This window comes from Sapajus apella, unplaced genomic scaffold, assembly GCF_009761245.1.
Source record: "Sapajus apella isolate SASKATOON/1434 unplaced genomic scaffold, GSC_monkey_1.0 scaffold27, whole genome shotgun sequence".
Taxonomy (NCBI): domain Eukaryota; kingdom Metazoa; phylum Chordata; class Mammalia; order Primates; family Cebidae; genus Sapajus; species Sapajus apella.
Genome location: NW_022436967.1, coordinates 11,325,381 through 11,337,439, shown reverse-complemented (window position 1 = coordinate 11,337,439; position 12,059 = coordinate 11,325,381). Strand labels below are relative to the sequence as shown.

The window sequence follows — 12,059 nt, the reverse complement described above, 5'->3', positions numbered from 1 at the left end:
TAGTATTCCATGGTGTGTGTGTGTGTATATATATATATATATATATATATATATATATATATATTTAAAACCACATATTCTTTATCCATTTGTTGATTAATGGGCATTTGGTTCCATATTTTTGCAATTGTGAATTGTGCTGCTATAAATATGTTTGTGCAAGTATCTTATTTGTATAATGACTTCTTTTCCTCTGGGTAGACACCTAGTAATGGGGTTGCTGGATCAAAAAGTAGATCTACTTTTAGTTAAGGAATCTCCACAGTGTTTTCCATAGTGGTTGTACTAGTTTACATTCCCACCAACAATATAAAAATGTTCCCTTTTTGCCACATCCATGCCAACATCTATTATTTTTTAATTTTTTTATTAGGGCCATTGTTGCAGGGGTGAGGTGGTATCACATTGTGGTTTTGATTTGCATTTCTCTGATAATTAGTGATGTTGATCATTTTTCCATGTGCTGTTTAGCCATTTGTATATTTTCTTTCGAGAATTATCTATTCATGTCCTTAGCCCACTTTTAGATGGGACTGTTTGTTTTTTTCTTGCTGATTTGTGTTCCTTGTAGATTTTAGATATTAGTCCTCTGTCAGATGTACAGATTGTGATAATTTTCTCCCACTCTGTGGGGTGTCTTTTAATGCTGCTGATTACTTATTTTGCTATGCAGAAGCTTTTTAGTAAAGTCCCATCTGTTTTTCTTTGTTTTTGTTGCATTTGCTTTTGGGTTCTTGGTCATGAAGTCTTTGCCTAAGCCAGTGTCTAAAAGGGTTTTTCCAGTGTTATCTTCTAGAATCTTTATGTTTCAGGTCTTAGATTTAAGTCTTTCATCCATCTTGAGTTGATTTCTATATAAGGTTGAGAGATCAGGATACAGTTTCGTTCTTCCGCATGTGGCTTGCCAACCACTCCAGCACCATTTGTTGAATAGGATGTCCTTTCCCATTTTATATTTTTGTTTGTTTTGTCAAAGATCAGTTGGCTGTAAGTATTTGGCTGTATTTCCAGGTTTTCTATTGTTACATTGTTCTATGCGCCTAATTTTTATACCAGTACCATGCTGTTTTTGGTGACTATGGCCTTATATTATAATTTGAAGTTGGGTAATGTGATGCTTCCAGATTTATTCTTTTTGCTTAATCATGCCTTGGCTATGTGGGCACTATTTTGGTTCTAAATATGAATTTTAGGATTGGTTTTTCTAGCCATGTGAGAATGATGGTGGTATTTTGATGGGAATTGCACTGAATTTGTAGATTGCTTTGGTAGTATAGTCATTTTCACAATATTCATTCTACTCTTCCATGGGCATGGGATGTGTTTCCATTTGTTTGTGTCATCTGTGATTTCTTTCATCAGTCTTTTGTAGTTTTCTTTGTAGAGGTCTTTCACTTCCTTGGTTCAGTATATTCCTAAGTATTTTTCTGCAGCTATTGTGAAAGGGGTTGGGTTCTGATTTGATTCTCAGCTTGGTCACTGTTGGTGTATAGCAGACCTACTGATTTGTGTACATTAATTTTGTATCTTGAAACTTTGCTGAATTAATTTACCTGTTCTAGGAACTTTTTGGATGAATCTTTACGGTTTTCTAGGTATACAATCATGTCATCAGCAAACAGTGACAGTTTGACCTCTTCTTTACTGATTTAGATGCCCTTTATTTTTTTCTCTTGTCTGATTTCTCTGGCTAGGACTTTGAGTACTATGTTGAATAGAAGTGGTGAAAGTGGGCATCCTTGTCTTGTTCCAGTTCTCAGGGGGAATGTTTTCAACTTTTCCCCATTCAGTATAATGTTGGCTGTGAGTTTGTCGTAGATAGCTTTTATAACCTTAAGGTATGTCTCGTATTCCGATTTCACTGAGGGTTTTTATCATAAAGGGATGCTGGATTTTGTCAAATGCTTTTTTTGCATCTATTGAGATGATCATATGATTTTTGTTTTAAATTCTGTTTATGTGGTGTATCACATTTATTGACTTATGTAGGTTCAAACCATCCCTGTATTCCTGATATGAAACCCACTTAATCATGGTGGCTTATCTTTTTGATATACTATTGGATTTGGTTTACTAGTATTTTGTTGAGGATTTTTGCATCTATGTTCATCAAGGATATCAGTCTGTAGTTTTCTTTTTTGTTATGTCCTTCCCTGGTTTTGGTATTACGGTGATACTGACTTCATTCTATGGTTTAGGAAGGACCCCTCTTTCTCTCTCATTCAGAATAGTGTCAATAGGATTGGTACCAATTCTGTTTTGAAGATCTGATAGAATTTATCTGTGAGTCTGTCTGGTTCTGGACTTTTTTTGTTGGCAGTTTTTCCATTACCATTTCAATCTTGCTGCTTGTTATTGGTCTGTTCAGAGATTCTATTATCTTCCTGGTTTAATATAGGATGGTTGTATACTTCCAGGAATTTATCCACCTATTCTAGGTTTTCTAGTTTATGCACATAAAGGTGTTCATAGTAGCCTTCAGTTATCTTTTGTGTTTCTGTGGTATCAGTTGTAATATCTCCCATTTCATTTCTAATTGAATTTGTTTGGATCTTCTCTCTTTTCTTGGTTAATCTTTCTAATGGTATATCAATTTTATTTGTCTTTTCAAAGAACCAGCTTTTTCTTACATTTATCTTTTGTATTTTTTTGTTGTTTCAATTTCATTTAGGTCTTCTCTGATCTTGATTATTTTTTTCTTCTGCTGGGTTTGGGTTTGGTTTGTTCTTGTTTCTCTGGCTCCTTGAAGTATGATCTTAGAATGTCTATCTGTGCCCTTTCAGACTTCCTGATGTAGGCCTTTAATGCTATAAACTTTCCTCTTAGCACCACCTTTGCTGTATCCGAGGTTTTGATAGATTGTGTCACAATTATTGTTCAGTTCAAAGAATGTTTCAGTTTCCATCTTGATTTCATTGTTGACATTCAGGAGAGGTTATTTAATTTCCATGTGTTTGGATGGTTTTGAGGGTTCCTTTTGGAGATAATTTCTAATTTTATTCTACTGTAGTCTGAAAGAGTACTTGCTATAATTTCAGTTTTCTTAAATTTGTTGAGGCTTGTTTTGTGCCCTATCATATGGTTTATCTTGGAGAATGTTCCATGTGTTGATGAATAGAATGTATATTCTGTAGTTGTTGGGTAGAATGTTCTGTAAATATCTGTTAAGTCCATTTGTTCATGGGTATAGTTTAAGTCCACTGTTTCTTTGTTGACTTTCTGTCTTGATGACCTGTCTAATCCTGTCAGTGGAATATTAAGGTCCCCCACTACTTTTGTGTTGCCGTCTATTTCATTTCTTAGGACTAGTAGTAATTATTGTATAAATCTGGGAACTCCAGTGTTAGGTGCATATATATTTAGAATTGTAATATTTTCATGTTGGATTAGTCCTTTTATCATTATATAACGTCCCTCTTTGTCTTTTTTTAACTGCTGTTGCTTTAAAGTTTGTGTTGTCTGATGTAAGAATAGCTACTCCTGCTCGCTTTTGGTGTCCATTTGCATGGCATGTTTTTTTCCACCCCTTTACCTTAATTTTATGTGAAACCTTATGTGTTAGGTGAGTCTCCTGAAGATAGTAGAAACTTGGTTGGTGAATTCTTAGCCATTCTGTCATTCTGTATCTTTTAAGTGGAGTATTTAGGCCATGTACATTCAATGTTAATATTGAGATGTGAGGTACTATTCTATTCACGTGCTATCTGTTCCCTAAATGCCTTCATTTTTTAAATTTTATTATTGTTATATAGGTCCTGTGAGATTTATGCTTTAAGGAGATTCTCTTTTGGTGTACTTTGAGGATTTGTTTCAACATTTAGAGCTCCTTTTAGCAATTCTTGTAGTGTTGGCTTGGTATTGGTGAATTCTCTCAGCATTTGTCTGGAAGAAACTACCTTTCCTTCATTTACGAAGCTTAGTTTCACTGGATACAAAATTCTTTGCTGATAATCGTTTTGTTTAAAGAGGCTAAAAATAGGACCCCAATCTCTTCTAGCTTGTTGGATTAATATGATAGGTTTTCCTTTACAGATTACCTGATGCTTTTGTCTCACAGCTTTTAAGATTCTTTCCTTTGTCTTGACTTTAGATAACTTAATCACCGTGTGCCTAGGTGATGATCTTTTTGTGATGAATTTCCCAGGTGGTCTTTGAGCTTCTTACATTTGGTTGTTTAGATCTCTAGGAAGGCTGGGGAAATTTTCCTCAACTATTCCCTCAAATATGTTTCCTAAACTTTTAGATTTCTCTTCTTCCTCAGGAACACCAATTATTCTTAGGTTTGGACATTTAACATAGTCCCAGATTTCTTGGAGACTTTGTTCAGTTTTTTTAAATTCTTTTTTCTTTGTCTTTGATGGATTGGGTTAATTGAACAACCTTGTCTTTGAGCTCTGAAGTTCTTTCTTCTGCTTGTTTGATTCTGTTGTTGAGAGTTTCCAGTGCATTTTGTATTTCTGTGTGTCCTTGATTTCCAAAAGTTGTGACTGTTTTTTATTTATGCTATCTATTTCACTGAAGAATTTTCCTTTCATAACCCATATCATGGTTTTCATTTCTTTAAGTTGAACTTCATGTTTCTCTGATGCCTCCTTGATTAGCTTATTAATTGGCCTACTGAATTCTTTTTCCGGCAATTCAGAGATTTCAACTTGGCTTAGATCCATTGCTGGTGAGCTGGTATGATCTTTTTTTTTTTTTTTTGAGACGGAGTTTTTCTCTTGTTACCCAGGCTGGAGTGCAATGGCGCGATCTCAGCTCACCGCAACCTCCGCCTCCTGGGTTCAGGCAATTCTCCTGCCTCAGCCTCCCAAGTAGCTGGGACTACAGGCACGCGCCACCATGCCCAGCTAATTTTTGTATTTTTAGTAGAGACGGGGTTTCACCATGTTGACCAGGATGGTCTGGAGCTCTTGACCTCGTGATCCACCTGCCTCAGCCTCCCAAAGTGCTGGGGATCTTCTGAAGGTGTTTAAAAACCTTGTTTTCTCATATTACCAGAATTGTTCTTCTGGTTCCTTCTCATTTGGGTAGACTATGTCAGACGGAAGATCTGGGATTCAAGGTCTGCTGTTCGTGCTCTCCCCTTTTCCCTAAGATGGAGCTTCCTCAGAGCTGAACTATAGTGATTATTTTTGCTCTTCTGGGTCTAGCCACCCAGAAGAGCTACCGGGCTCCAGGCTGGTACCGGGAAGTGTCTGCAAAGAGTCCTGTGATGTGATCCATCTTCAGGTCTTGTAGCCATGAATACTAGCACCTGCTCCAATGGAAGTAGCATGGGAGTGAAGTGGACTCTGTGAGGTGTCCCTGGTTGTGTTTTTGTTTTGTGTTGTTTGGCCTCCATTCAGGAGGTGGCATTTTCAAGAGAGTATCAGCTTCAGTCCTTTAGGGAGGACATAAACTTGCCCTAGGGACACCTGGTTAAGTATTCAGGTTTCTCAGACAGTGGTCATGGCCACAGAGCTCCCAAGAGATTATGACCTTTGTCTTTGGCTACCAGGATGGGTAGAAAAATACTACTAGGTAGGGGCACGGATAGGCAGGTCTGAGCTCCAGTCCTTCTTGGACAGGGCTTGCTGTGGCTTCTATGGGGGATGGGGGTGCAGTTCCAAGTCCAGTGGAGTTATATTCCCAGGGGGATTATGGCTGCCTCTGTTGAGTCACACAGGTTACCAGGGAAGTGGGGGAAAACCGGCAGTCACAGGCATCACTCCTCTCCCACATAGCCCACCATCCTAAAGGCTAGTCTCACTTCCACCATGCCCCTACAACAGTGCTGAGTCTATTTCTAGGTAGCCAGTGACCATGGCTTAGAACTTGCCCCAGACCAGGAGCCTCCCCATTGAGAAAGCAAGCAGACTCACAGTTTTTCAACATCTCAGGGAGCCTGCAGCAGTGATCCAGTTCCTTCAAAGGTTCTGTGGATTCTCTCAGCTTTTCTGGTATGTTTCTGCTGTAGTCCTTGGAGCAAAAGTTCATGATGTAAGTGTCCACATGCTGCTTTGTTGATTGAAGCAAGAGCTGCACGTTAGCCTTGCCTCCTATCTGCCATCTTAATCCTATTCTGGACCATTAAAAAAATTTTTGTGCGTGTTCTTACTGTGGAATTTTAAGAGGTCTTTGTATATTTTAGATAATAGTTCTTTATCAGATGTGACTTCTTCAAATATTTTCCCCCAGTCTGTGGTTCATCTTATTCTATTGACATTGTATGTTGGAGAGAGCAATATTTTTTAATTTGATGAAGTCTAGCTTATCAGTTTCATGGATTGTGGTTTCAGTGTTATATCTAAAAAGTTATTGTCATACACAAGGTCATCTAAGTTTTCTCCCATGTTATCTTCTACAACTTTTATAGTTTTGCCTTTTACATTTAGGCATATGGTCCACTTAGAGTTAATTTTTGTGAAGGGTGTAAGGTCTGTGTCTAGATTCATATTTTTCATATGTGTGTTCAGTTATTCTAGCACCATTTGTTGAAAAGACCATCTTTGCTTCTTTACATTGTATTTGCTCCTTTATCAAAGATCAGTTGACAGTACTTATGTGGGTATATTTGTGGACTCTCTGTTCCATTGACCTATTTGTCTGTTCTTTGACCAATAACACAATGTCTTGATTACTATAGGTTTATATTAAGTCTTAAAGTAGGATAGTATCAGTCCTCAGATTTTGTTGTTCTCATTCAATATTGTACTGGCTGTTCTGGGTCTTTTGCCTCTCCATATAAACTTTAGAATACCTTGTTGGAATTTTGATTGGGATTGCATTTAATATATAGATCAAGTTGTGAAGAACCAACAGCTTGACAATATTGAGTCTTCCTATTTGTAAAAACATGCAATATCTCTCCATTTGTTTAATTCTCCTTTGATTTCATTTATCAGAGTGTGGTAGTTTTCCTCATACAGATATTGTGTATATTTTGTTAAATTTATAACTAAGAATATTTTATTTTTGGGATTGCTAAGGTACATGGTATTCTGTTTTTAATTTCAAATTCCACTGATTCATTGCTGATATATAGGAAAGCAATTGACTTATAGGCTGGGTGCAGTGGCTAATGCCTGTAAGCCCAGCACTTTAGGAGGCCAAAATGGGTGGATCACTTGAGGAGAGGAGTTCATGACCAGCCTGGCCAACATGGTAAAACCCCTTCTCTATCCCAAAAAAAAAAAAAAAATACAAAACTAAGCAGGGTGTGGTGGCATATACCTGTAGTCCCAGCTACTCAGGAGGCTGAGGTGGGAGAATCGCTTGAACCCAGGAGGCAGAGGCTGCAGTGAGCTGAGATCATGCCACTGCACTACAGCCTGGATGACAGAGTGAGACCTTTATATATTTATAAAATATATTAAAGAGTGAGACTTTTATATATTTTATAAAATATATGAAATTTTAATAAATGAGATTTTGTCAATTCTTTCAGATTTCCTATGTAAACAATAGTGTCAACTAGGAACAAAGACAGTTTTATTTTTTCCTTCCCAATCATGTATTTCATGTTGTTGCCTTATTGCATTAACTGGGCCTCCCAGTATGATGTGGAAAAGGAGTGGTGGTAGGGGACATCCTTGCCACTTTCTCATCTTAGGACGTACCTCATGTATCACCATTAAGTGTGAAGTTAGCCATAAGTTTTTTGTAGATATTATTTGTCAAGGTGAAGAAGTTTCCCTCTATTCCTAGTATACTAAGAGTTTTTATCATGAAAGAGTATCAGATTTTATCAAATGCTTTTTCTGCATATAGAAATCGTGGTTTTTTGGGGGTTTTTTTGCCTGTTGATCTGATGGATTATATTAATTGGGTTTTGAATGTCAAACCTGCCTTGCATACCTGCGATAAATCCCCTTTCACTGTGGTGTATATTTCTTTTTAGACATTGTTAGGTTCCCTCTGCTAATATTTTATTGGAGGTTTTTGCATCTGTTCATAAAAAATATTGGTCTGTCATTTTTTGTTTGTTTGTTTGTTTTTCTTGTAATGTCTTTGTCTGGTTTTAGTAGTAGGGTAATGCTGACCTCATAAAATGAATTAGGAAGTATTCCCTCTGCTTCTGTCTTCTGAAAGAAATTATAGAGAATTGGTATAATTTCATACTTAAATGTTTGGTAGAATTCACAGCCTACCCATCTGGGCCTGGTGCAAGTTGATTAATTATTGATTCAACTTCTTTAATAAGTGTAAGCCAATTTATAGTATCTTTTTCTTCTTGTATCTTTCAAGAAATTTGCCCGTTCCATCTAGGTTATCAAATTTGTGAGCATAGAGTTGTTTACAGTATTCTTTTTTTATCCTTTTAAAGTCCATGGACTCTGCAGTAATGCTCCCACTTTCATTTCTGATATTAGTAATTTGTGTCCTCTCTCTTTTTATTAGTTCGGCTAGAGACTTATCAATTTTATTGTTTGTTTGTTTGTTTTTCAAAGAACCAACTTTTGGTTTCACTGATTTTTCTCTATGACTTTCCTGTTTTCAGTGTCATTGATTTCTCCTCTAATTTTTATTATTTCTTTTTTTCTGCTTATTTTAGATTTAATTTGATTTTTGTTCTGGTTTCCTAAAATAGGAACTTAGATTATTGGTTTTAGATCTTTCTTTTTTTCTAATATATGCATTTAATGCTATAAACTTCCCCCAAGCACCACTTTTGCTGCACTACATAAATTTTGATAAGTTGTGATTTCATTTTTTTCTTTAGTTAAAAATACTTTTAAGACCTTAATTTTATACTGAAACATTCTGAGACATGATGGTAAATTATTAAACCTCACAGTTTTAGACCAATAAAGCCCTATCTGTTTCAAATGCCAGTTACTTCATTTAAGGCAGTATAGCACAGCAGTTTAATAATCAAGACTTTCTCTTGACTATTTTTAAAAATTTCAGCTTGAACAATAGTTATATGAACTTGATCAAGTTCTTTTTCCTTAATGTCTTCATTGAGATATTTTACATGTCATAGAATTTTCCCATTTAAATGTACAATTAAATGTTTTTTAGTCTGTTCACAGAGCTGCCTAACCATCACCAGAATCAATTTTAGAACATTGCGTCATCCAATAAAGAAGTTCCATGACCATTAGTAGTTATTCTTTACTTCTCTCTTTCCCCTCTCAATTTCTTCTCCCCACCCTGCCAGCCCCAGGCAATGAGTTGCCTAGTTTTCATTTCTATAAGCTTAACTTTTCTAATTTTTTAAAAAAATTTACTCCTCTTATCTGTGATTGTATATCCTTTGACCAACATTTCCTCGTTCACCCTCTCCCCTAACTGCCCAAGCCTTTGGTACCCACCATTCTACTATCTCGTTCTGTGATATCAGCTTTTTTAGGTTCCACATATGAATGAGATCATGTGGTGTTTGTCTTTCTGTGCCTGGCTTATTTCACTTAACATAATGCCCTCTAGGTTCATATGTGTTGTCATAAATGACAGGATTTTGTTCTTTTTTATGGCTAAATAGTATTCCATTATGTATATTTAGCACATTTTCTTTATTCATCTGTTGATGGACACTTAGGTTGATTCCATTTCTCTTGATATTTCTCATTATTAAAAATTGTAGGATTTATTGACTATGTATCTTCTAGTGGAAAATGTTAAGGAATTTAATGCCTTAAGAAATCTAGTTAAAAACATGTGTATAAGGTAACTTATACCTGCCAATTTTAGGTGGAAATAGTGATTTTTGTTTGTTTATTTTTAAAAACAAAATAAATTGTTATTTTTAACTTGGAAAAAAATGTATTTGTTCCAATTTTAGTATATAATGAAGTCTTACTTCAGTTTTCCTTTCCAGGTATTTGAGAAGTTCTTTATTTTGATGGTTTTTTTTTTTTTCAATCATATTTTCCTAGGATACAGTGAAATAATTAAAAGATATTTTATGTTTTCATTTAAGGAATATAAACAAACATATATATTACAGTAATCTTGTACATTAATTGACTATAGAGTTTAGTAGCAGGAATAGCAACTCATTGAACAGTTTTTGAGATAAAAAATCACAAATCGGTAATTTTGTCCTGCAGTTTTTCACAAGACAGACTAGTAGCCACAAAAAATGGAACCTAAAGTATTTGCAAGATGCAGAAAAATGTAGGTCACAAATGAGTAATAAGTCATACTGTGTGAGAAGCATTGAAAGGCATGACTAATATTTCAAAAGCTTTCGTCTTCTCAGTAAGACATAATTTGTGTGTGAAACAGTCCTGCAGAGAGTGCTTTGGCATTTAAAGAAAAAAAAGAATTTTCTAGGAGGCAGAGTTTGCAGTGAGCCGAGATCGCGCCACTGCACTCCAACCTAAGTGACAGAGTGAGACTCAGTCTCAAAAAAAAAAAAAGGATTCTTATTCACAAATAGCATGTATGCCACAAAAATCAATTGCCAGCAGTTTTGATTTATGTATATATTTGTATTATAGGTTAAACTTCAGAATAAATTTATTCTATTTTTAAATTAGGGATGCTTCAAAGAAGAACAAAGATGATGCATGAAAGAGTTAAGGCAATTTCCATAGAAACAAAATCCAAATCCTAAATAAGCTATTTTTTTTCTAATAACCCTGTGGGGGAGTTGAACTATGCCAGATTCCAGAGGGCGTTTTAATCTAGGAATAAAGATTGATAACACTTGAATATAAAACACTGTGTCCAAGAGAAAGACAGGGAAGAATGTTGATATTTTTCAAGAATCTAACTATTGAGTAATACACAAGTAATGGAGAAACAAGAACAACTCAAAATAAGTTAGCTACTTTAAGACTGATTTTCATTTTCTTCTATGAAATCAGATGGGTTAATTTCTAACTTAAAACTGGAAAGCAACTTTTGAACCTCATAAATTTGCTATGCATTGAATATATGGTAAGGACTATTTTGTAGTTATTGAGATTTAGTTGAAATATGCTATGTTAAATGAGTAAGTTGTTTTATATTTGCAAAGCTTAAAAACAATAAGTTAAATAAGTAAGCTTTTATAATTGCAAAGCTTAAAAACAATATGTTCCATTTTGAGACATTTCCTAAGTAACACAAAACAGAAAGATACTCGAAAATAATTTAAGCAATTTTATATGGCCATTTTTGAAAAAGTAACTTAATATAAGTCAAATGTTTATGTGACTTTTTTTTTTAACATAGACGGAATTAGACATGGCATTAAGTGACTTGGAGGCTGCAGATTTTGCAGAACTGGTAAGAGAAGGAGTGGGTTTTATAAAGGGCTCAATGTTGAATTTTTATTTTGTATACCAGTCATTATTCTAACTATTTACCAAGTCGATATATAATAATCTTGAAATACACATTAGACCTCTGTTTTGACACTGACAAAATCTATTTTCCTTACCTTAAGATTTTCTACTCAGTTGAAATATTTGTTACACAATGTATATTATGGGATTAAAAATGATTCATTACATTTGATATTCATACATTACATGTCACTAAGAACTAAGCTTTTGAGGAAAATGAATATGGATGTAATACTAATTAAGTTAAATAAGAATCCTCTAGAGCTGTACTTAAATTGGAAGTATCAATATGGGTTTTAATCTTTTAATTATTGAATTTCCTAGCTATGTCCAACGAAAAGGCCTAGCAACAGTGACCATCGCAGAATACCCAGGACATGGTATATAAATAACGTTTCTCACCAAAAGGAACTAGGACTCCTCGAGAATTGGCTCATCCAAAATTGGGGCTGAAAATGTACAAAATAAGTCTAAGAACATCTTGTCATATCGGAAATCCAGAAAGCTTTCCAAAAATTGATAGGGTTATAGTAGAACTCAAATTGTCATGAGACAACTTGAAGAGCCTCCCTCTTTAACATCTGTAAGGAAATACCTACAAAAGATTGAAACACATCAGATATGTATAAGTCCATGAGTGCATAATTATACTTAAAAAAAAAAAAGGATTCTTATTAGCCAACTTTGCAGAATATGAGGGCGCCAACTTGTTTTTGTGAAAACTGTTAAATGAAGAAAAATCAGACATTTATCCTGCCTTTCCTGTCTGAACCGTATATCCATGTTACCAAACAGAGG

The 12,059-nt window shown here is 35.0% G+C and overlaps 1 protein-coding gene across 6 annotated transcripts in view; it reads left to right on the top strand.

Moving 5' to 3' along the window:
• INTU (inturned planar cell polarity protein) overlaps positions 1-12,059 on the top strand; it is a 94,484-nt gene that overhangs the window by 64,651 nt on the left and 17,774 nt on the right. For all 6 annotated transcript variants that reach the window (XM_032292342.1, XM_032292345.1, XM_032292340.1 and 3 more), the window contains one exon: positions 11,149-11,202. In XM_032292342.1, coding sequence (XP_032148233.1) covers positions 11,149-11,202 — 54 coding nt within the window. The remainder of the gene's footprint in view (positions 1-11,148; positions 11,203-12,059) is intronic.